This window comes from Oratosquilla oratoria, chromosome 34, assembly GCF_046742065.1.
Source record: "Oratosquilla oratoria isolate Oo_2021 chromosome 34, ASM4674206v1, whole genome shotgun sequence".
Classification (NCBI taxonomy): domain Eukaryota; kingdom Metazoa; phylum Arthropoda; class Malacostraca; order Stomatopoda; family Squillidae; genus Oratosquilla; species Oratosquilla oratoria.
This window is the reverse complement of record NC_134810.1, coordinates 42,205,605-42,231,700: the sequence shown is the minus strand read 5'-3', so window position 1 is coordinate 42,231,700 and position 26,096 is coordinate 42,205,605. Positions and strand designations below refer to the sequence as shown.

Sequence of the window (26,096 nt, the reverse complement as noted above, 5' to 3'; positions counted from 1 at the left end):
ATTAATCATTGATGTACTATCTTCATCAATCATTGATCTACTGCTCTGTTATTAAGTTGTGTAGTATTTATGTGGTGAAATAGTGTAGTGAATGCAAAAACATGTGTGTTTATGTTGAACATGGCAGAGAAAATGCCAGAGAGTGATGTGCATTTTTGTACGCACAGCACTGCTTTACCAAATCAACACTACACAACCATGACTGATAAAATAATCAAATATATGAGATTATTCCTTTTCTTATTGTCAGTATTTAATTCAGTGGTAAGAATTACTAATTGAATATGAGAAATCTATGCTTCCTTTCTAAAGAACCCTCCCTCAAAATCTTTCAGGTCATCCTGTATCTGCGTTTTTCACCAAAATGATTCTTCTTACCAATATACATAAGGCTGGAGTGCATCAAGGTTCTGTCTCTGTCCCAACTCTATACAACTTATACAAAAATGACCTTTCAGAGTCAGCCTACCGTACAGACTTACTTTCTCATATGCAGATGACTATAAATGCAATTCAAATGCTAGTCCCCTTCTTCCTGTGTCCCAAGTTGCAGCAAATACAAAGAACTCTTAAAAACATGCTCAGAGGCAATAGCTGTTTTTACACACAACTACTCTTTCATTTTCTGCTAGACTGATCTTCTCCCATTAACAATGATCCCATGAAAGTGAGTGGTTTGACTCAGATGATCCTATGATTCAGTGATAAAGGGTGTTAGTTAGTTATGTTGGGTGACAATATACATATATCTCCTTCTCATTTTCTCTTTTGCATGTTCAATCTCTGTACTACTGAAGATATGAATACCAAGGACAATTCATTAGCAGAGCCCTAATACATTTACCTAGTTGTACTATACCTAGCTGTATTATACGGGAAGGGGAGCTATTCTTGTAGTGACCTGTCTTTGTATCTCGCAATATTTAGTTTGTTCTTAAATTCTTGTATGGTGTTTGTTGCACATACTATTGTTTTGTTCAATGTATAATTAGTTCCCAAAATCCCTATTCCTATCACTGGTTCCTATTTTGTTGAAATGGGCAGGTGTGGCACATAATGCTGTGGAACACATTGACGTGGTTGGTGAAGACGTTCTTGTGCTTGGTTGTGGTCCTGTTGGGCTGCTTGCAATCGCCGTGGCCAAAGCTCTTGGTAAGAAGACTTTAACATGTTTTGAGTTGATATGTTTGTACAGATACAGTCAGTTCATCTGCACTTGTTGCAGATTCCTTCCATTTATGTAAGTGAACAGCTGTTTCCTTAGGTTGCAGTGAATTACACTTGTTCACGGATCATGTGATTGTATTTCGTCTGGAGTGTTACTCCAATAGGTAATATAAAATTTGTTTTCTAATAAATCTCTAATGACTCTTTAGGGTGAGTCTAAAGTTTCTTTTTAGAGGTGGTTTCCTATTCCTGGCTAGACTAATATGTAAAATATAAGATAATGTATGATGGTAAAGCAATTAGTCCAAAGGATAGAAAGGAATGTAAATTACTGGCTGTAACAACCAACCAAGGTTTGTGAACCTGGGGTCCCACAAATGTTTTCAATTGGTCCCTGCAGTTCCTAAGGCTAGCTCTGACTTGTACAGAATAATACAGGCAAATTCTAAGAATTACTCCAGTAAAAGAAGAAATTACTGAATTTCATTAGGAGCAGCAAAAGTCTACGGTGTGGATATAGTTGCTGACCAACTAGACCTGGCCAAGAGGATGGGCGCTGATCTCGTAATTAATTCATCAAAGGTAAATGCAATTTCCCCAGCTTTCTCACCTGCTTCAGCTAAATAACTGATGGTGCTCAATTTTTTGTCTCAATATCCTATGTGTTACGAACATTTTAGTAATATTAGCAAAACTCTAACAATTGTTTGTGTGTCATATGTGTACTGACTGGTATTACTCATGATTGTCTCTGGTCCCCTTAACCCCCTACGTATGTTGTCTGTGTAACTTAGTGTAGAATAACAATCTAATGAGGACCACAATGGAAATAAGCGTACATGCTTTTTTGTGTTATCCTCGGCAATTTGCAATTATTATTTCGAACTATGTGTTCTTGTCATTATCTGCACTTCATGTATATTGATTCTTTGCCAAATAAATTTATTATTATTATTATAATTATAGCCTCTATATCTAACTTGTATATTTATGGGGCTGTACTCAGGTGGTTGTTATTCAGCTCAGGTCAACACATTCTGTAGTTAAAGGATCACTCTATTCTTTATCATGTCTTTGACTAAGATATTCAATTTGTATATCTATTCTTGCTTCCACTAGCCAGTTTTATTCAGTTAAAATTAAATCTGTACTGTGGTTAGAGTTCATTAACATGGTTTATTTTGTCTTCTATTTGCCTTCCTTCATTTAGAAGTGATTAAGTAATTTCTTTGTTCATCTATATTTGATTGGGATTCCCAAACTGGCAAACACGTATCCCTTGACCAGGTATGGAAGAAAATTTCTTTGAGATAAAATTGGCTTCACTTTTAAGTACTAAAGCGGCTCACATCTTTTACATAAGAACATAAAATGAAGGAGACTGCACGAGACCATAAGGCCTACACTAGGCAGCTCTGTATCCATCATCACCTGTCATCCACATCCATAAAGTTGTCTAATCTTTTCTTAAAACAACTGATAGTTTCAGCGCTTACTACATGGTTACTAAGTTTATTCCATTCGTCGACCACCCTATTAGTAAACCAATTCTTGCCTATTTCCTTTTTAAATCTAAATTTGTCCAGTTTATAACCATTATTGCGAGTCCTGCCCTGTTGTTTTAATATGATGACCTTATTTGCATCACCTTTGTTGAAGCCTTTTGGGAAAATATAGCAAGAATATTTATTTATATTGAATACTTATAATATAAACAAGTCTCTCATGTCATGAAAGACTCGTTCATGTCATCAATCTATAACTTAAAGTTCTACATCTCCGGCAGCTCCAGATACAGTACAAGTTCCTGTAGTACTTACAAATGGAAGCTACTGTCCTCCCTCTTCTCTCCCACTCCCTACTTTCAGAACATCTCAGATAAGGAATAATATGTAAACTTGGTTTGCTCAATTGGCAATTTTTATTGCAAAACACACTAAAAACATCCCTATCACTGTACATACATATATATACCGAAGGCTTTTTTTTCCCTTACATGGGGGGTAGCCTATCACTGTAGTACACAATGATTATCTATTTTGAAATATTTTCTAAATTTTTATGTACATATTATGAAACTGATTATGTCATCATAGATTTCTGAAGACCTCAAGGGGTACATGAATACTAATAGCTCTCTCTCATAGGAATCTCTGAAATTCAGGATTTCTCATATTCAGAATAATAAATTCTGAAATCCACGAAATCTGAAGTACCCATACTACTTTATTTTGATTTTGAAAGGCATGTGCTTTGTAAATTTGTGAAATTTCTGAATTTCAGAGAGTTCAGTTATAAAGAACTACCTATACTCAAAGTTTGTGGCCCCCTAGCTAAAACTAAAGATCTATGTTATTCTGTTTATACCACTGAGAAAGCATATACAAGTCTTCAAATAAAACAGAACATATGAAATAAAGACATTTCACAATCCCTTTAGGCATCATCCAGGTTAACAACTCTTTGTTTCATTAAGGACATACCAACACAGGATATGCCACACAAAAGATGACATGTGCCCACTCTGCTTGGCTTCACACACAATAATGTACTTTTTTGCAAAGTGCAGACCACTGACAGTGAAGCAATATAAACAGAACATAGCTGGGGTGGAGGACCTGAGTTTGAGAGGACTGTTAGTTTCCTCTGTTACTCTGGTATCATAACTCACATACATCATGAGCTTCAACAACAACAAAGATAACAAGAGACACCCTATTTCACTCAAGAATAACAGAATCACACACAGAAACTTGCAAGACCATCTATGGATTTAACACAAGCCCCTTGTAATGACAAAAGAAGACATCAAATATGTGCTAATCCTATGTAATCCATTTGGCAGGAGTCATTGGATGCCCGCATAATGGAGTTGACTTCAAACAACGGAGTGGGTCGCATTGTTGAGGCCAGTGGTGTGGCGTCAGTGTTGAATGGGTCCTTCAAGTTGCTCAGAAAAGTTGGTATATTTTGCAAATGCTCATTACCCTCTCCCTGACCCCCTTCATCCCCATGTCACTCTATTACAGATTAAGTTCAGATATCATTTTGCCAATAGGTTTATTCTAGTCTGGAAAAGCCTTGATCCATGAAGATTCTTATTGAGACAATGTTTGACATTTATTTTATTTTAATTTTTTTGTGGGTGGGAGTACGAGTAGAGTGCTCCATCCTCTCTTCCTTCACACTTTAGCTATCTATCTATCTATATATCCAAAGGTTTCCCCTTACAGAGGAGGTAGCCAGCCAAGGCAAGAACCTCCCCACTGTCACACCACCACCACCACCTCACTCCCATCCAACAACCACTTGTTTCATTTTCATTTTAGCTCCTCGTGGATGAAGCATCCTCCCTGTCTCCACCCACTGCCTAGGTCAGAAGTAATACAACAAGACACAGCATGTCCACAGCAGTGCCTGCCACTACATTTACATACTGACCCTCACTCCTCATCCCCTCATGCAAAAATATAGAAGATGAGGAGAAATCCTTTCCGGCCATGTCAACTTATAACCCATTCACAACCCTTTTCCATTCTCACCTATCTCTTGCCTTCTCCCTTCCCTGCTCAACAAACATTTCCCTTTTACTCAAAACCCCCTTCACCCCATCCATCATCCACCTCATTCTCGGTCTTCCCCTCAGGTTCACTCCATCCACCTCTGCTCTCCACACTCTCTTTGTTTATCTTTCTTCACTCATTCTTTCTATTTCCCCAAACCATACCAATATTCTTTAATCAACCCTATTTGCCAACTCCCTTTCTATCCCTGCTCTCCTCATCACCTCATGTCTCACTCTATCCATCCTTGTAACCCCACCATACTTCTCAAACACTTCATCACAAATGTATTTAAATTTTTTCTTTCTGACTCCCTTAAATTTCAAGTCTCTGCCCTGTACAGTGTTGTAGGTATAATCACCCCTTCATATAGGCTGGAACCATACATGAATTAAAAACAAATTATTCCAATTAGAGATTAAAAAACAGAACCCCAGGAACATAGCTCCCATCATGTATATTACAATTAGGTAAATACAATTAGATAAATATGCACACACATATCCATTTTGGAATTCATTTACATTTAATACTTCAAGCTACATTGCTTCTGACCTAGGGCAGCAGGCAAGATGACAGGATGACCCGTCATCCAGGAGGAGCCAAGATAAGAGGGAGGGAGGGGGTGCATGGGAGTAGAGTATGTGGGGAGGAATAGGTGGGAGTGGATTTTATGCCTTGATTTTTGGCTACCTCCCTTGTAAGGTGGAAAAAAAATGTTGGTATATGTATGTATCTACTTCAACTGATTCATTTGATTAATTCAAATTGTTATGTTCCCAACAGGGAGGTCATATGGTCCTAATTGGCCTTCCGAAAGCACCTCTACATGTCGAGAATGTCCTCACAGATGTTGTTTTCAAGTCATTGACTCTGAAAACCGTCCATGGCCGCAGGTACGATTCTTTTATGGAGAAGGATCTCATACTGTACAGTACCCTTTTTATGAAAACCATGAAATTCAAATAGAAGCATTTAATGTCAGAAACTTTACAAACATGTAGAGTAGATATAAATAAAAAATTAACAAGCTACAGTGATAAACATGAGACACTTCTCCATGCAGTAATAATTGAGAACAGTATTTTATTCACTAAAGAAAATGTAATGTCTGTGAACTTGTGTCTTTTCCATCATAACCAGATGAAATATAATGGGGCCAATGAATGGAATAAACTTCCTAGTGGCAATGGCATGTAGTGCACCTCAAAGTATATGACCGAGAGGAATAAACACTTAACCCCTTCGGTACGATGATGCCTACGTAGGCGTCATGAGGAGCAAGTGGGTACACGAGGATGCCGATGTCGGCGTCTTGATTATATATATTGTAGTTGTACCTGCGTGACCCCCATACTCGGTTGATGAAAGAGTATTAGGATGGTTTGGACACATGGAAAGAATGAGTGAAGAAAGACTAGTAAAAGAGGTATGGAAGGCAGATGTGGAGGGAGTGAACATGAAGGGACGTCCTAGGATGAGGTGGATGGATGGGGTGAAAGGGGCTTTGGGGAAGAGGGGAATGTCTGTTGAGGAAGGACGGGAGAGGACAGAAGACAGGGGTGAATGGGGAATGGTTGTATATGGATGATGTTGTGATGCATGAGGTGGAATAGGCAGGGGGATGGGGGGGTGAGGTAGTATGTGTGAACAAATTTTGATGCAGCCCAAAGGGATTTCTCCCCATCTTCTACTTTATGCATGGGGGGACAGAGAGGTGGGGTTGCCAATTTAATGAAGCGGCCTTGCTGTGGATGTGCTGTGTCTTGTGACACTGCTTCTGACCCAGGGCAGTGGACAAGGTGCAGGGATGACCCGTCATGCAGGAGGTGCTAAGATGAGAGGGAGGGTGGAGGGGTGTGGAGTGTATTCAGGGATGGAATGGGTGGGAATGATTTTATGCCTTTTCCTTTTTGGCTACCTCCCTTGTAAGGGGGAAAAAGCCTTGGTATATGTATGTATGGATGTATATGTATATATATATATATATATATATATATATATATATATATATATATATATATACAGAATGGGTGGGGATGGGGGGTGAGAGAGTATGTGTGTGAAAAATTTGACGCAGCCCGAAGGGATTTCTTTCTGTCTTCTCCTTTTCTGCATGAGGGGATGGAGAGTGGGGAGGTCACCAATTTAATGAAGTGGCCTTGCTGTGGATGTGCTGTGTCTTGCAACACTGCTTCTGACCCAGGGCTGTGGACAAGATGCAGGGATGACCCATCATCTAGGAGGTGCCAAGATAAGAGGGAGGGAAGAGGGTGGAGGGGAGTGAAGTATAATAGGGATGGAATGGATGGGAGTGGTTTTTATGCCTTTATTGTTTTGGCTACCTCCCTTATAAGGGGAAAAAAGCCTTTAATATATGTATGTATATTTTTTTTCTTTTTTTAATCTGACAAGTCTGTAAGCATGATTTGTTAATATTATAATTCATGTCTGTTCTATCATGCCTGCCATGTCTTCCTCAACAGAATCTGGAGCACATGGGAGGAATGTGAGCGTCTCCTGGCAGAGGGCAAAGTTGACGTGAACCCGATAATCTCCCACGACCTCCCGATGTCTAACTTTCATGAGGCCTTCCAGGCACTCCTGTCAGGAAAGGCTTGCAAGATCATCCTTGACCCTCAGCTGTAGAATACGACCATTCTTGTAATGATACAAGCAAATTAAAGAATATTGCAAGATAGTGACAAGTTCTTTCATTTACGTCTCATCATACTCGATTATTATATTTGAGGAAGCTTGCTGGCTGAGCAGGTTAGGGTGTCATTACTTGCGGTGAAGGTCGAGGGGATGGCAGTTCGAATCCTGCCACATACAACCATTCTCTATTCACCTCTATCTTCTGTCCTCTCCCGTCCTTCCTCAACAGACATTCCTCTCTTCCCCAAAGCCTCTTTCACCCCATCCATCCATCTCATCCTAGGTTGCCCCCTCATGTTCACTCTCTCCACATCTGCCTTCCATACCTCTTTTAGTAATCTTTCTTCACTCATTCTTTCCATGTATCCAAACCATCCCAATACTCTTTCATACACCCTATCTCCCAACTCCCTTACCATCCCTGTTCTCCTCCTCACCTCCTCATTTCTTACTCTATCCAGCCTAGTAACCCCCATCATACTTCTCAGACATCTCATCTCAAACAAATTCAAACTCCTTCTCTCTTCCTCCCTTATGTTCCACGTTTCTGTCCCATACAGTGCAAAATCACTCCTTCATACAATCTCATCTTAGCTTCCATTCCCAAATGTCTATTCCTCATTACACTTTTTAATCCACCAAGGTATTTACTTGCTTCTCTCAATCTACATTCTACCTCCACCTCCACTCCACCCTTTCCTGCCACACACATTTACACCTAAGTATCTAAAACTATCCACTTCCTCCAGTCTCTCTCCCGTAATGCTCACTTCCAGTTTGCTGCTACTTTCACCCCCTGTACATTTCATCACCTTACTTTTACACTCATGTACATCAAATTAATCAAATTTACAGTAAATTACCTGTTTTAAAAGGACTACAGTGGGCTTCAGAAAATCTACCTGATGTACTGCACTACATTATACAACTAGTTTGAATACTCACTTTCTGTCCACTACAGGAGGTAACCTATATAATTCAATTTTTCGTGAGCATTTATAATGGGTCCATGAACTGCTTCCCAACCTCAATAACATCAATTTCAGGTTTAGTCTGAAAAAAATTACTAAATTAGAATGTACACACACTTAGTGTCTCAACATTATAAATACCACATTTGTATACAGTGAATATTTTACACACATATGACAATATTTCTTTGCAGCACAGCATGACATCAATAAGTTAGTTGACAAAGAATGCTAATAAATTCTTTCTCACATCAGACACAACCAATAGAAAATAAAAGTGGTATGGTTACTGTTTCTGAATATCTATTTCTGAAAAATTATATGCTCATATTCTACCTTGATTTTCCAATAACTGAGTAGTATGCTTACACACCCTCTCTCCCTTATTATATACTTTAAAAAGTATAGTTTACTTGAATTAATTACCAGACCTTATCAAAGAGATGAGGAAAAGCTCCTTCTGCCTGATACTTCTTCCGCATTTGTTCATAAGCTGTCATATCAAACATTTGATCAAATTCTTCTCTTGTCATGAAGGTGTCAGCATAGAGGAATGGATAACCTCCAACCTCTCTGGTGAATCTTAAATAAAAATTGCAATGGAATAAATTTATAGCAATGAGATTACACATGAAGCACTTCTAGAGAATGAAATAAATTAATTCAATCTAATGACTAGTGAGATTGTTTAATATGTGTCTATGGGAGGGAGAGGGGGGTCGCCAAATTAATGAAGCGGCTTGGCTGTGGATGTGCTGTGTCTTGCGACACTGCTTCTGACCCAGGGCAGTGGACAAGATGCAGGGATGACCCATCATCCAGGAGGTGCCAAGATAAGAGGGTGGAGGGGAGTGGAGTGTATTAGGGATGGAATGGGTGAGAATGGTTTCTATGCCTTGTCTTTTGGCTACCTCCCGTGTAAGGGGGAAAAAACCTTTGGTATATGTGATGTGATGGGAAGGAAGTGTACTGGTGAATTAGGTAAGTGCATGTATAGTTCAACCATTCAACAAACGTAGAAGTGTTTGAGGGATCAGTCTCTTCAGTGTGGTCAGAAGGAGTACAGGTCTGTGTTAGCTGATAGAATCAGAGGAGAATGGAGGTAGTATGGGAGTGGAGTATGTGGGGATGAAATGGGTGGGAGTGGGTTTATGCCTTTGACTTTGGCTATCTCCCTTGTAAGGGGGAAAAACATGAAAGGGATATGCTCTGCCTTTTTTTGTTTGTCTATTATTTACTCTGTAATTAGATTCAATATAAAAGGTCTCTTGGTGATATATCTTTCTACTATCAATCAATCAATCCACTGCCCTCATTCTTTTTTACATGAGACCAGTAACTTCCAGGATACTGGCTATGATCTCTGGTTCAGCTCACAAGTCACTCAGCGTATCTTGTGTCACACCCTGCAGGACTTGAATGTTGGAGATTGTAGTAATATGCAGAGGTGGGCGGTCCAATTCAGAAGTCCGATTATCCAGTTATCCGATTAATTGGATTTGCATTTTTGAATCGAATAATCAAAATGGACTAATCCCTGCCAAACAAATCAGATAATCACAACTGGACTGCCAAAAATTTAATCTCATTTGCAATTAATCCAGATTGATGTCATCTTTGTTGTTTTTTTTTGGTAATCGCCAACAGACTTCAATTTTTTTGACTCGTGCCCACCTCTGGTAAGATGTCCTATGTATTTTGTGTGGCAGTTGCATCTCGGGGCAACTAGTAACTGTAAGCAAACCAATTTTGTGCCGGACCTGTGCTGATGATCCAAGCCTTCCAGACGTAACATGAGATGATGTAAGGAGAATGAAGCCCCAAAAGGTACAATTCTGTCTGAACATATGACCCAACCAGTGTCCAAAGAGCAGAGCTGGGTACGTTACTGCTGGACAGGTAGTGTGTTACCGCTGAACAGGTAGTGTGTTACCAAAAAATCTGGGGTGGATCTCTGTCAATGCATTACTAATTTTAATTTCCTTAGAGTGGTATATATATATATATACACAAACACACACATACATGACTCAGTGGCACGGTTGGTAGAGTCTCCGACTGTCACTACGGCGGTCTGGGTTCGAATCCTGCCCAGGGCTGAAATAATTTCAGTATCGCTGCACTTCAAGTCGTTACTCCAACTCTCTTGGGCGGGGAGTTGGGGGTGTATGTGCGTGTAAGGTCACAGCATTACCCATAGATCGGTCATATGAGCTCTGAGCTCTCTTTCGGGAGGGAAATAGCTGTCAAGCATGAGTCCAACACATGATCCAAAGACCAAGTTAAAAAAAAAAAAAAAAAAAAAAAGTAACGCGGACTGCTCTGAGGAAATTAAAATCGGTGATGCACTGACGGAAATGCACACCAGATTTTTCGGCAACACACTACCTGAACGGCAGTAATGGGCCCAGCTCTGCCAAAGAGGACCAAGATCCCTAACCTCCACCTGAAGATGCAGCCTTATGGGACCAGTGCCTAGTCTCCAAAACAGATTCAACACTCACTTTTTCATAACACTTCAACTTTTTCTATTGTGATCTAGTAACAGGAACTGCAAACTGAATGAGAATTCATCTGAAAATATATTCAAGTTCTAAAATATGACCCAGGGCAGTGGACAAGATGCAGGGATGACCCGTCATCCAAGAGGTGCCAAGATAATAGGGAGGGTGGAGGGGAGTGGAGTGTATTCGGGATGGAATGGGTGGGAAGGGTTATTATGCCTTTTTCTTTTTTGGCTACCTTCCTTGTAAGGGGGGAAAAGCCTTTGGTATATGTATGTATGTAAAATATGACATTTATCAAGTGATGGAAAAATAGAATTTAGGACACTTCATGGAATAAATCACTCATAACATTGTCACGAGTGATTTGTTCCACGATAGTCACATGGACAAAGCAAATAAAAGCCTCAGTGAAACAAAGGATATTTGACAGCAGTTGGCTGTCACTTTCATTACTGGGTACAAGTTACAGTAAGTCCTCATTATACGGTACATATGCGTTCCTGAAAACCTTACCGCAAATTTAAATTACCATATACCGAACCCATTATAACATGTAATAATAGGATATGGCAGACGCACCTTCTCCCTGCTCTTTCCTCTTCAAAATATCTAGCGGATACCGTATCTGTGAATTTTTCTTACCATAAATAGAGTCGAGGGTAGTAATTACCAAATACCGTAACTGTGAATTTACCAGATAAAGAATTATCGTATAAGGAGGACTCACTGTATCAACCGGTACTGGGTCTTTTGTACATTCAGTGGAGTTATCAGTAGAGCAGAGGACTAACATTATGATGGTCCTTGGATAAAGACCTGTGACAGCCAGGTTGATTATTATTTTATCACTTTATTTAGAAAAAATAAAATAAATAAATATATAAAAATATAGTAAGATGGAGGTCAAACATATACAAATAAAAATATATCTATATTCTGCACCTTACGAATGCAAAGTTACACTTACTTTTCCATTTTCCTCATGGCATCTACAGCATCAAATTGCTTTCTTTCTTTCACTTGCTGCGGCACCCCATACACTCCTAAGTCATTGAACATGCCATAGTTTGTACCCGGAACTCTTTGCTCTTGACGTGGGGGTCTTAACTGTCCACTGAGAAAAATTAATTGTTTAGATTTTTTTTCAATTATCAAACATATACATGCATACATATATATATATATATCAAAAATACATCTGACTATCTTCTTGTACCTCCCAACTCTGCTGTATACAGTGCTTTGGGTACAATCACTCCTTCATATAACCTTTTCTTTGTAATAATTCCTTACATCTGCTCTTCTCTTGCCCTCCCTCACCTTGAGTTTCACTTCCACCCGTGCCAAGATGGAAGGGAGGGAGAAGGGTGGAAGGGAGTGGAATATATAGGAAATGGAATGGGTGGGAGTGGTTTCTATGCCTTTTTCTTTTTGGCTACCGCCTCTGTAGGGGGAGAAAGCCTTTGGTATATGTATGTACATATGTATGTATTCCTAATATATACATCTGTTCTATGCAAACACCATACATGAATTTATGAACAAACTAGTTGTGAGATACAAAGACGGGTCACCACGAGCATAGCTCCACTTCCCGTATAATATAACTAGGTACAACTAGGTAATTTACTCCCTCATCCCTTCATTCCACCATGTACTGCCTTCCTTTCCATTCCCACCCATCCTCCTCATTCCACACCATCTTTGTACATTTGAGTACTTCCTTTTCCCATTCTCTCTCTACTCCTACCTTCACTTTCTCTTTTACCTCTTACCATATCTCTCTCATATTTGCCCGTTTTTCTTCCTTTTCCCCTTCTCACTCAACTTACTTTCAGCACCTCCTCATCTCTCTTTCTCATCTTTCTCCTCTTTACATTAATCCTTAATCTCTCTCCCATCAGATGATGATCACACATTCCACTACTCTTTCCCTTAAATATCTATGTCTACAACTTTTCCAATTTCCCTTTCAGACACCACATCATAGTCCATTAATATCTTCTCAACTACTTTCCCATGAACATCTTTTTTCATAAACATTGTTTCCTATCACCATTTTCAGTACATATGTACAACAGATCTCATTTTATATCTCACACCAGAATAAGATATACAATAATGGGCCACTATATGGATGGGATTCACTAACTTTGACCAACTAAATGTATATACATATACAAAGGCATCCTCCTTGTAAAGGATGCGGTCAAATCAAAACATGCTTCTTGTCTTAAATGTGCAGAGAGAAAAGTATGAAAAGAATAGGTTAGAAAAAAAAAAAAAAAAAAAAAAACAAAAAAAAAAAATAATAATAAAATAAAATCAATAAATCAATAAATAAACAAATAAAAATTAATAAATAAATAAATAAAATAAAATTCAAACCTGTGTGGCTCGTGATCATATATTCTGCAAGGATAGACAAGTATTGGATAGATGTTGAAGACCTCATGAGAAATATTGATTTGATCCTCCAGCTGATTCATAGGCAACACAATATCTTGAAACACCTGTGAAAACATCAAATGTGTTACTCAAATTTGATGGAACAGTACATTACCATAAAAAAATAAATAAATGAATTATAAAATTAAATAAAATACATCATACATATACCAAAGGCTTTTTCCCCCTTACAAGGGAGGTAGCCAAAAAGAGAAAGGCATAAAAACCATTACCACCCATTCCATCCCTAATACACTCCACTCCCCTCCACCCTCCCTCTTAGCACTTTCACTGCTAATGAACACTTTCAAAGTGCTAACACTATACAAGATTTTAAGATAAAACTTGGTGCGGAGAGATACAAAGATCGGTCACCACGAGCATAGCTCCCCTCCCATATATTAATACACATAGATAAAAAAAAAAAATAAAAAAAAATACACTCTTGTAATTTTTTAAGACTTGTGCATTTGATTGGAACTAGCTAGTCTCTATGGACACCAATATGGTCTTTGACTTTTTTTTTTCTAAGTGAGTGAGCCCCCAAAAATTCAGTAGGCCACCCCCCAAAAACTCTGAAACTCAAACATTTGCATTTTTCAGTCATTTTTTGTATATATTGATTGTCAAAATAAAACTACAAGTTATTTTGCAGTTCAGTGCAAACTAATGAGTTTCAAGAACATTCTTTGCTATAAACATATGTCCTTAATTTATTTAAAAAAATTCTAATTTAACAGTTTATTCAACAAAATATTACACATTACATTTGCATGCTGAAGATACACATATATACATACATATAATTAATTTGTTGAAAAGGAGAGAGCAGGAGCAATAGCTTTTAAAATGGCAAATTAGTGCCATGCGCATCTGCTTGTACTGCATGACCTGTATATGATGTCCAATGCACTATTAGCCCTGACTGATGATCACAGTCAGCTAGTGTTTGATGGTTCAGCAGTGATGTCACAACACTGCTGTGTTACAAAATTAGTAATTTTTATATGTCCAGGAGGTGCCAAGATAAGAGGGAGGGAGGAGGGTGGAGGGGAGTGGAATTTATAGGAAATGGAATGGGTGGGAGTGGTTTCTATGACTTTTTCTTTTTGGTACCCCCCCGTGTAAGGGGAAAAAGCCTTTGGTATATGTATGTATGTATATGTTCAGCACCTGAAAGTCATAAGTTCTGGCTACGGTCCAGCCTAACAGCAGAAACTGATAGACCCTAGCTGTTTCATTACATTGGAAACTTCCCTCCTCATCCGCTCAAGAATCTACAGAATAGACTAGAAGAAATCTCTTTGGGCCACATAGTTTTCTCATACATTCACGACCACTGGGTAAATACTCCCTACTCACATTTATCTCTTGCCTTCTCATTTCTCTGCTCAAAATAACATTTACAAAAACTGACAAGCCTTACCTGTTTCGTAAATGTCATCACTCGAACACCTGGTGTAGTGGTGAACTTGAGGAATGCAATTCTGGGAGGAAGCATCCACCCAAGGAGTAATCGAAACAATGGGTGATTACCAAAGGGAATCATTGTCTCCACTACCCAAAAGAGGGCACGGTTGTGACGAAGAAGATAATCTTGTAAAGGAACGTATTCATAATCATATCCAGTTTTCAGGAAGTTCTCAACATGTTTATAGAACCAAGGCTTGTACCAAGCAGAGATACAGTTTATCTGTTGAAAAAAGGAAATCCAACCGTCAGTATATGTGATATAAAACACTACAAAAATATTGTTCTACATCTGTTTAGTCATACTGAAACAAAAATAAAATTTTAGCTATTATCCACTCAATTCATACTCCACAATTCCAATGTCATGCAAGAAAGTGATAAGATGATATCTTTGCATGGTTTAAGAGGGAAATAGTAAAAAGAACATGCATTAAAAGAATGATAAGGGTAAGGATGTTCCTCTACCATTCCTAGCCACATTGTTTTGATTGTAACAGCTGAATGAATGATATGAAAATAAATAAATGAATAAATAAATACACATATACATACCAAAGAGCCTTTTCCACTTTATAAGGAGGGTTGGCTGAGTTAAAGCATACACTCACACTACGCCCATCCCAAACCCAATCCATCTTAGCACCTCATGGATGAAGCTCCGCTCCCTATCACACCAGTCAAATCAAAGGCAACACTGTAAGACATATGCCTCCACAGCTAGGCCTGACTGCCAGAACTGGTTTACCTCTGCTGCTTCATTATATGGCAACCTGACCCTCATCCACTTGAAAAATCTATGAAGCAAACAAGAAGAAAATCCCTTAGTGTAGTGGGTGGGCTTACTCTATTACGAATCTGTGGGAAAACCCCATTCCTGCCATGACATTCCTTAGAGAGACAGGTCTGCTTGGCCACACAGTCTAGGGAATGGCAGCAACAACTACAACAACGTCCTTTAGGCGTGTTGTTTTGACGTTTCAAAATAACACCCAAATAGCTATATCGCCCACAAATACTATCTTCTCCTCCTCCACAAAAACCAGTCACCAGCCTCCAGAAGCATAATCACGTCCCTCACTGCTCCATCAACAAAGTGAAATTGCTGCATGCCAGACCTCCTGATATCCATCCCTCTGAATCCTCTCTCCCAAAAAAGGACAGAGTCCACCTGGCCAGACTGTGATGTGGCCACCATCCAACCCTTCTGCCCAAGATATAACACCTCATCTCATGCTACACAACACATTATGGAAGACTGCATTGTACACAATCACACATGCCCATCACCTAGAAGGAGCCAAGAAAATAGGGAAGGGGGGTGGTAAATGGGAGTGGAGTATTGTGGGGATGAAATAGGTGGGAGTGGATTTATGCCTTTGACTTTAGCTACCTCCCTTGTAAGGGGGAAAAAGCTGTTGATACAGTGAGACCTCTCATTAACGGACATTAATTAGCTGTGTTTGCGGTGTTTTCAGTGTTTCTGGTGCTGTTGTTTAGTGCATGCAATCACTATGCCACTCAAAAACCACTCCAAAACACCGAAAACACAGCAAAAACACCACAAACACAGCTGATTAATGTCCATTAATGAGAAGTTTCACTGAATATGCATATATAATAAAAATAAAAAATAAACTGAAACTATGACCCAAATTATTCCCAGCTTTGCAGATAAATCATACAAGGAGACTAGAGGCACTATACTTCATTATATATTCAATCTATATAAATAACTATCAAAATTACCACTAAATCCAACAGTTCTTACCTTGAACATTTCATCAGGTGGAACGTCTGAGAAATTTCCAACCATGATGACAGCTTCATCTTTGTTATATATGGTACCCTCAACATAATCAGGAGCCTTGTAATCTTTATCTATTGCTCCACTCACTTCCCGCATCTTGTCACAATACTCCTTCTGCCCTCTCACTGGCATGTACTCCAGCTTTAGGTAGGGCTGCAATAAAGGAAAATTTCCATAGTAAACTTATCTGATTAAGTCTGTTATTTTGAAAACTACAATCTAATCATTTCATTAATATGCCCATGGTAAAACAGATCTGAACTCATAAACTATAGCAATGCCCTTCAAACTGAGGGATGCAGCCTATCACGCATGCACTAGAGAAAGACACAATTCTGCTAATTAATAAAATGGCATTGGTTATGGGTGGCTCTTCATTAAATTTACTAATAGTTTATCTCAGTATTGGAAGTGAGTGTAAAGGGAGAGAGACTGGAGGAAGATACTTGGGTGCAAATGTGGCAGGAAAGGGAGGAGTGGAGGTAGAATGTAGATTGAGAGAAGCAAGTAAATGCCTTGGGAGATTAAAAAGTGTAATGAGAAATAGACATTTGGGAATGGATGCTAAGAGGAGATTGTATGAAGGGGTGACTGTGCCGACAGCACTGTATGGGGCAGAAACATGGAACATAAGAAAGGAAGTGAGGAAGAGTTTAAATGTGTTTGAGATTAAATGCAAGAGAAGTATGGTAGAGGTTACTGGGCTGGATAGAGTGAGAAATGAGAAGAGGAGGAGAGTGGGGTTAGAAAGGGAGTTGGGAGATGAGGTTATTGAAAGAGTTTTGGGATGGTTTGGACACATGGAAAGAATGAGTGAAGAAAGATTAGTGAAAGAAGTGTGGAAGGCAGAAGTGGAAGGAGTAAACATGAGGGGGTGACCAAGGATGAGATGGATGGATGGGGTAAAAGGGGCATTGGGAAAGAGGGGAATGTCTGTTGAAAAAGGAAGGGAGAAGACAGAAGATAGGGGTGAGTGGAGAATGGTTGTGTATGGATGATGCTGTGATGCATGGGAGTGGGTGGGGGATGGGGGTGAGGGAGTACATGTGAATGATATTTTGACACAACCTGAAGGAATTTCCCTTCATCTCTTTTTCTGCATGAGGGGATGGAGAGTGGGGTTGCCGATCAAATGAAGTGGCCTTGCTGTGGATGTGCTGTGTCTTGCTACATTGCTTCTGACCCAGGGTAGTGGGCAAGATGCAGGGATGACCCATCATCCAGGAGGAGCCAAGAAAAGAGGGAGGGAAGGGTGGTGAATGGGAGTGGAGTATGTGGGGATGAAATGGGTGGGAGTGGATTTATGCCTTTGACTTTGGCTACCTCTCTTGTATGGGGGAAAAAGCTGTTGGTATATGTATATCTTGGTATAACAGTATCCTCATATAATTTCTTGTCCCACTTCCAAGACATCTACCTTCTCTTTTTCACCATAGAGATGAAGAGGCAAATACTGCTATATATGGTGTAAAAAAAGTTACTTCTGAAGTGTGACGTGGAACATAATTATGTACTTAAGAGTTTGAAAAACACTACTTTAAGATATAAAAATGAAACAAGAATAATAATTCATACTTTAATCCTGATGATTTGCAATTCTAGAGCCACTAGAAATCCCAGGGTCCCATGTGACCATGGGAGACAGTAGTAGAGATCTCTGTGTTCATTGTCTTTAGTTACCCTGATGAGGGAACCATCAGCTAATACCATTTCGTATGCTAATATGGTTTCTTGATACAGACCAACCTGAGGAAAAATGTAACCAATAATCATGGCTATGTATGTATAAGTATGTATGTATATATATATATATATATATATATATATATATATATATATATATATATATATGTATATATATACATATATATATATATATATATATATATATATATATATATATATATATATACAAATAATTGAACCTGGCCATCATCACAGACCTTCAAACATGGGTCCCTCTAAGTGCTTGTCCCAATTCTTGCAATTTTGTGTGTTTGTGATTCTTAGATTTTGAATATCTTATGAGTTGAACAAATCAATTCTCGACCAAAAAATAGAAGAAAAAAAAATTGCTCTGGTAGTCAACCAACTCAAATGAAGAAAAATGGAAAATATGGCAAAATTCAAAGTTTTGTGGAAAAATATTATTCTGATAAAGCTCTAACCAGCAGATCAATAATACTGTTTCCATCCTTGACCAAATCAGTTCTGGAACAGTTTCCTAGAATGGATTGTGGTTGAGAAGCAAGGTTCTACTATATATTTGTTTAGTTTTGAAATACTTTTGTGTGTGGGAGGAGAGGAATATGTGTGGGCTCCAGGTAAATCATTATGAGTGTTTGTTTATGTTTGTGAGTCAGGTGGATGTAAATGAATAAATATGTTGCATGTGTTACACTAGATAGATGTATGTTTGCAAGAGAGAACTAGGACAATGGACTGACTGATTGAGTGTTACTGATTCAAGCACAATTATATATCATCATTGGCAACAGAATTCTGTGTTACTGTAGTCACATATTAAAATCTATGATCACATATTTCATATTATTCTTGGTAGACCATTTTTTACATCTTTATGAATATTGCCTTACCTTATGGGAATATGTTGTCATGCCAACACCCATAGCTAAGCCTCCGAGGGTTGCCTCAGCCACCTCTAAACAGACTGCCAAAGTATAGCCTCTTGGTACCAGGAAGGCAGTAATATCACCAACACTTACCATTGGCTCTACACGGACAAACATTTTTTCTGTGTTTAAATCCAAGATATCATACAAGGGGATGGGAATTTGGTGACACTGATCCTGCAAATAGTAATTACACAGTCAACTTAGCTTAGGCTGCAATGTCAGTAGCATCAAATATTTGTGTATTTTTCAATGTATCCACTAACAGATGTCCAAAAATTGACTGAAAGAAACTGAATATTATTATTATTATTATTATCATTATTATTATTATCATTATTATTATTATCATTATTATTATTATTATTATTACTATTATTATTATTATTATCATTATTACTATTATTATTATTATTATTATTACTATTATTATTACACAGATCAGAAAACAACAATGCTCAATAGCATCTGGGAAGTGTCATGGAGGGTCTTATCTTCTGGATACCTTACTGCCCCATTTTACTGAATTTCGTAGTCTGGAAATCTTTTGATAAACCAGCACTAATGAGCAGAGTGCAGCCACTGGTAGCATTCATGACCATGAGGAATACAGAGGTACTTTCAAATAGGACAAGAGATGGAAGGACCATCAAGTTATCACACTAATGTGTTCATTCACACTAATCTACCAAGCAATTTCCAGGTTACTGAGCCCAATTTTCAAACATTCACCTGCTCTCCTAATATCTCAAACTGTATGATCTATTGTAACATAGATGGGTAACAGCCCAAATCTAGTATCATATCTTAGTATAAAAACCTGATATCACAACTGACAATGTTAATTACTGGTAGACTGTATTAACTTTATTGATATGTACAATAATTTGTACAAGATAGAAGGAATACATGTAAATCTAAAAGGGCATTTTGATAAAGAAATAAGCAAGTTTTGTGCATATATTCATGTTCCAAAAGGCCCCTCCCCCATTACGAAGGAGGTGGCCTGGTAAAGGCATACATCAACGGGTCACTACGAGCATAACTCACAGCCCATAAAATACAACTAGGTATATACACCCATTCAACATCTATTTGTTTTCCCTTTTATCTTAACTCCTTGTAAATGAAGGGCCATCACTGTCTCCCTGTCCACGGTTCAAGTCAGAGGTAATGCAGTAAGGTACAGTACCTCCACAGCAGGGTCTGACAGCTGAAGCTGATTACCCCTACTGTTTCATTAAATGGTAACCCTCCCCTCCCCCTCATCCACTTCCGAAATTACTGAGCATCAATTTCTCATCCATTCACAACCATTCTCCACTCACACATATTTTTTGCCCTCTCCCTTCCCTGTTCAATAAACATTCCCCTTATACCTAAGATCCCTTCATCCTATCCATCCATCCCATTCTAATCTTCCCCTCAAGTTTACTCCATCTACCTCTGCCTTCCATACTCCTTTCTTTATCTTTCTTTATTCTTTCCATAAGCCCAAACTAAAAATTAATTAATTTTCTACATAAATAATTTCAAGCAGTTGAAAAGTTTTCAGTAAAATCACAAAAGGCAATAAACTCCATGAAGATTATCATGCACCAAATAAAATTACTACCTTCCTGAAGAATGTTGTGGACAAGGACTGCCAGTTGGGCCTTGCTGTGCACATCATCTTTCTTTCAGCTGGCATCAAATCACACCATTTTCTCACCTGTGAATAAAATGTACAACATATTCTATACAGCAAAATGTAGTTCAAGATGTTGAATATTGATTACTGAATGACAAAGGTCCCACAGTTGATAAAAAAAATGTGTCTGATTGGCAGCCATTAAATTATATAATCTAAAAATTACTGCCATTGTGCACAGATTAGTCAAGAAAGTTTTCTTGTTAAAATGATACAAAGTTTACACCAATAAAGAAAAATACATATAAAGGACTACTGTCATTCATGAATTCACTTGGCAAAAAAGGAAAGCTAAAATAAATACAGTATTATATCATAAATATATTAAGACAATCAAATCATTATATAATAATAACAATAATGGTTGGGACCGACAAAGGATGCCTGGAAGTAGTGGTTCTGGTAGATAGAGATGACAAAGAATCATCTCCCAACTGCCCATCTTCAAAACCTGTTAAGACACTTATGGAACTGCCTAGTGTAGGCCTTATGGTCTCTTGCAGTCTCCTTCATTCTTATGTTCTTATGGAGGTGGAGCACTGGGTAAAGGGGCTGATACTCAGACTCATGACTCAAGGCAACATTAATTTCTACTGTATTATCATACTGGTTAGCTTGAATTTCCTTGACTGGAAACCTGCAGCAATACAACTGCCAATGATCCTTATGCCCTCTCATAGATCTCTCTGGGAAAATGTGAAGGTCTGCTGCCTCTGGTGGAATGAGAACTTTCCAAGTCACTGATTTATAGTGGTAGGATGAGAGGAGTAGTCACTGGATATCTGCTCTTCTTATGTGAAAAGGTGAAATAGTCAAAGTTAAGAAATCTTAGGCCTAGTCCAGAGAATGAGTGTCAGCTCCATGGAGCTGCACAGCAAGATGGAGGTGAGGATGTTTACAGGGTATGAAGACAGGCAACAAGAGGATGATTTTCTCTGATGACCATCTATAGCTACCCACCTTACAAACATATTCTTACCTTCTGCTGAACAGTTTTTACTTTCTTATCATGTCCCTCATGTGCAGAAATCATTTTGCACTGGATCCAGTGATGCAGCTTCATGACCCAGCCAAAAATGATGGACAGAGGCAATACAAAGAAGACAATAATGATGCCTCGATGGTCTTCCATCCACCTAAAGAGCTTTTGTTTTAATGCTAGCTCTCCCATGGTTCTTTTGGCACTTCACCTATAAATTTCACTGTAAAATTTTATAGGATCAATATATTATTTATATACATACATATACCAAAGGCTTTTTTCCCCTAACAAGGGAGGTAGCCAAAAAACATATAAACTCAAAATGGGTAAACATGATAAGTGGAGTACCCCAAGGCTCTGTGTTGGTTCTGATAATGTTTGCTATTTGTATAAATGACATGGATGAAGGAATTAAATGCTATATAAACGTCTGTGCAGATGATGCAAAACTATCGAAGAGAGTGAGTAACGAAGAAGACTGCAAATCTTTTCAGGGAGATCTGGACAAAGTCTGGAATTGGAGTAAAAAGAATGAAGTGAATTTCAACATTAAAAAATGTAGTATAATGGAATTTGGAAAAAGTAAAATTAGAATATCCAGTCAATACAAAATTGGATCAAAAGAAGTTACAAAAGTAAACTCAGAAAGAGACCTAGGAGTATTCATTTAAAATGACATGACACTAGACAAACATGTAAACAAAATAGTTGGAGAAACCTACAATTTCATAAGATCAATGAAAGTGGCCTTTGACTACATGGACGAGGTAATGGTGAAGAAAATACTAGTTACACTGATAAGACCAAAATTAGAGTATGCAGTGTCACTATGGACATCCAGTACAAAAAATAAAAAATAAATAAATAAATAATAATAAAACTAAAAATAAAGAAACTAGAAAGAATTCAAAGAGCACTAACAAAGATGGCACCAACACTCAGCATGTTGACATATGAACAAATATTGGACAAACTAAACTTATTAACTCTGGAGCAAAGAAAAGAAAGAGGCAATTTGATAACCATCTATAGAATTATGAAAGGGAAGGAAATCCTTGACAGGGATGATCTACTTAAATGGGACAGAAGAAATACAAGGGGACATAAGAAGACACTTAAGGACAGTTACAGAAGAGATCTGAAAAAGAATAGCTTTCCACATAGAGTGATAGATACATGGAATAAATTGAAAGAGAAAACAGTGAGTGCTAAAACTAAACATGACTTTAAGAAAGAACTGGATGCGGAAAGATACAACTGCGGGTCCCTACGAGCATAACTCTTTTCCCACAAAATACAACTAGGTAAATACATATACACTCATCAAAACCCTGATCCATCCAAGACTGGAATATGCATCAGTAGTATTTCCCACTGAGTGAAGGATATAAGCAAGATCTAGAGCAGGGTTTCTCAACCTTTTTAGCCATATCGCCCCCTTTTTCAATTGAAAAAAAAAGGATCGCCCCCCTTAATTGGAAAATAATAATAAAAATTATTGCAACAATGATAAACAACTAATTTAAAATGTTTTACTCACGTTGTGTTTTAATGAGATCCTTGGGCCCAGCTGGTGCTTCGCAGCTAGATCTTTTATATCAGGCTTAAAATTTGTCAATTAGAAGCAATACCTGTGACGTTTTTTGCCCCCCTGAGCTCAAAAATCGCCCCCTGGGGGGCAATATCGCCCCCATTGAGAATGACTGATCTAGAGAATACAAAGTGGAGCAATCAAACTGGTCCTCAGCCTGGCAGATAAACCATGAGAAAAGACTGAAAGCACTGGGTCTGTGAACTTTAAAAGATTGAAGAAAAGAAGGTGCTATGGTCACTCATTCAGTATTCATGTCACTAACAGGGACAGACTGCATTGACAGAAGAGATCTCCTGATTAATGATGGGAGGACTCTAAGAGGTCACGGTAGCAAATTAAGAAAGACCACATGTCTAAAGGATGTGAAGAAATACAGTTTTACATATAGATGCATAAATACATGGAATAGTTTAGAAGGTGATATAGCCCTAGTTCAAACAATGCACGAGTTCAATGGGTATAGATTAAGTTGGAACTGTACATGGATTTGAGGCTAGGTATGATAAAAAATGAGAGAAAAGGAAATGGGACCCAATGAGCTTTGTCCCTTTCCTGTACACTACAATTAGGTAAACATACACACATACAAAGAAGAGAAAGAGGTGATCTGTTGGCCATTTACAGAATTATGAAAGGCATGGAAGTCCTTGATAGAAAAGACTTATTAAATTGGGATAGAGGAAAAACAAGGGGAAATGAAAGAAACTCAAAAAGGACAATTATAGAAGAGATCTGAAAAAAAACAGCTTTCCACACAGTGGTGGATGTCTGGAACAAATTAGATGAAACAATAGTGTGTATAAACACCATACATGAATTTAAGAACAAACTAGATGTTGCAAGATACAAAGACAGGTCACTATGAGCATAGCTCCCCTTCCTGTATAATACAACTAGGTAAATAGGTAAGTACACATACACATGTTAAGCTTTTATTCAAAGGTAGTTGGTATGATGCAAGAGAAGGTGAGTTGGGTGGGTTGTGTATCTAGATTTATAGAAGGTACCTCAAAATAATGGTAACTTTTGTGGAAACTGGAGCATATTAGAAGATTTGTTTGCCATATCTGTACTTGAAAAAGCTGTAACAAGCGAAACGTCGTACCAATATAGGTTTCGATCTCACACGGTGTTTATTCTCACATTTAGAAGAAGTTCTTTGGATGGTTAAATGATTTCCTGTAAGATTATATGAGAAAAAAATTTAAGAGGTCAGGATGGCGTATTGTGAATAGTGGAGTCCCACAAGGTACCTCAAAATAATGGTAACTTTTGTGGAAACTGGAGCATATTAGAAGATTTAGAAGAAGTTCTTTGGATAGTTAAAGGATTTCCTATAAGATTATATGAGAAAAATTAAGAGGTCAGAATGGCATATTGTGAACAGTGGAGTCCCACAAGGGTCACTAGTTCCTGCAATGTTTTTGATCTACATAAATGACAGTATGGTCAGTATAACCAGCTAAATTAACAAAAATAGATGAACAAATAGAAAATAAAATACAAGAAAACAACATGATAATTAGTCAACCTCTTTCATGCACAGCTAAACATTCAAATGGGGAGAGTAGGGAGGCTTTTTTGTCATGAGTAGGTCAAGAAAGATGTATTGGAATGAGTCACTCTTAACATCAATTGCCTGTGTGATTTCTCTCTACCGCTGCAATGCCCAATAAAAAATATACTACCGGTATATGTGTGCATCAATTCTATAATTACAGTCCATCAAGTTGATTAGGTTAGGGATAATTTTAGTTAATATAATGCTACTTATCACTGAGAAATTGTGGCCATTATATCATATGTAATGAACTAGATATCACCATTATTTTCAGGTTTTGGGAAAATTAAAGAACAACTATGAGTGGACAATTTAATACAGCAATAAATATTTTGACTAGTCTGTCCTATAACTATTCTCGAAACAGACATTAATATATTTTAATTTGCCAGGCTAGGTGAAAGATTCTGTTAATTAAGGATTCGTTGCATTATACCTTAAAATGCAATGCAACAAAACTAAAGTTTACTTTTGCAGATAGGTAAACTGATTCATTCTGAAATTGGTTTCCATCGTAATTCGTTTCACCCACCCATCATTCTTACAATAGAGAATATTTTTATGGGGGAGGCATGTATCAATTGTTGACGCATAAAAAACAGTAAAACGTGTTAAAAAAAAAAAAAGCCGACAAAATTACAGAATTACGCAAGCATAAATATTTAACTTGAAACACTGAAAATATATCACGAATGAGTTTTGAAAAAATAAAACGTGGCTAATCGACAGTCTATGACTTTGTTTCTCAAGTGTGCGTCTAGTAAAATGACTTTATTGTGAGCATAATACATTTGTCGAATTTTTAGATGGACCTCACAAGGTCACACTACAACATGACAATATATCGCATACTACTGTGATATTTAATTACCACTACAGAACTCAACATTCAATTACATTAGAGAATATAATCACGCACCTAACAGGTCCGGTCTTAAGACAGTTACTAGTCTCGAACTCTCGATCGGTGTGGAGTTTGTGGACGTGTGTCCAGAAACTTTATCATTATTGCAGATAAAAAACGTAAATATGAGGAAGTCAT

The 26,096-nt window shown here is 37.9% G+C and overlaps 2 protein-coding genes across 3 annotated transcripts in view; one reads left to right on the top strand and one right to left on the bottom strand.

Annotated features, from left to right (window-relative positions):
- LOC143018251 (L-threonine 3-dehydrogenase-like) overlaps positions 1-8,010 on the top strand; it is a 15,033-nt gene extending 7,023 nt beyond the window's left edge. Inside the window, exons 6-10 of the mRNA XM_076173510.1 lie at positions 1,045-1,152; positions 1,658-1,749; positions 4,013-4,126; positions 5,517-5,626; positions 7,217-8,010. Coding sequence (XP_076029625.1) covers positions 1,045-1,152; positions 1,658-1,749; positions 4,013-4,126; positions 5,517-5,626; positions 7,217-7,379 — 587 coding nt within the window. The 3' untranslated portion in view covers positions 7,380-8,010. The remainder of the gene's footprint in view (positions 1-1,044; positions 1,153-1,657; positions 1,750-4,012; positions 4,127-5,516; positions 5,627-7,216) is intronic.
- LOC143018250 (delta(24)-sterol reductase-like) lies at positions 7,235-26,096 on the bottom strand. 2 transcript variants are annotated; one of them, XM_076173508.1, is made up of 12 exons: positions 25,974-26,096; positions 21,897-22,119; positions 20,843-20,938; positions 19,192-19,404; positions 18,170-18,340; positions 16,556-16,747; positions 14,741-15,007; positions 13,255-13,379; positions 11,834-11,980; positions 8,791-8,941; positions 8,334-8,441; positions 7,235-7,373 (listed from the first exon to the last, which is right to left on the bottom strand). In XM_076173508.1, exons 2-11 carry the CDS (start codon positions 22,086-22,088, stop codon positions 8,385-8,387), a joined length of 1,611 nt encoding a protein of 536 aa, XP_076029623.1. In that variant the 5' UTR covers positions 22,089-22,119; positions 25,974-26,096; the 3' UTR covers positions 7,235-7,373; positions 8,334-8,384. The 2 variants fall into 2 exon arrangements, with proteins under 2 accessions (XP_076029623.1, XP_076029624.1); XM_076173509.1 differs by lacking the exon at positions 25,974-26,096 and adding an exon at positions 23,440-23,615.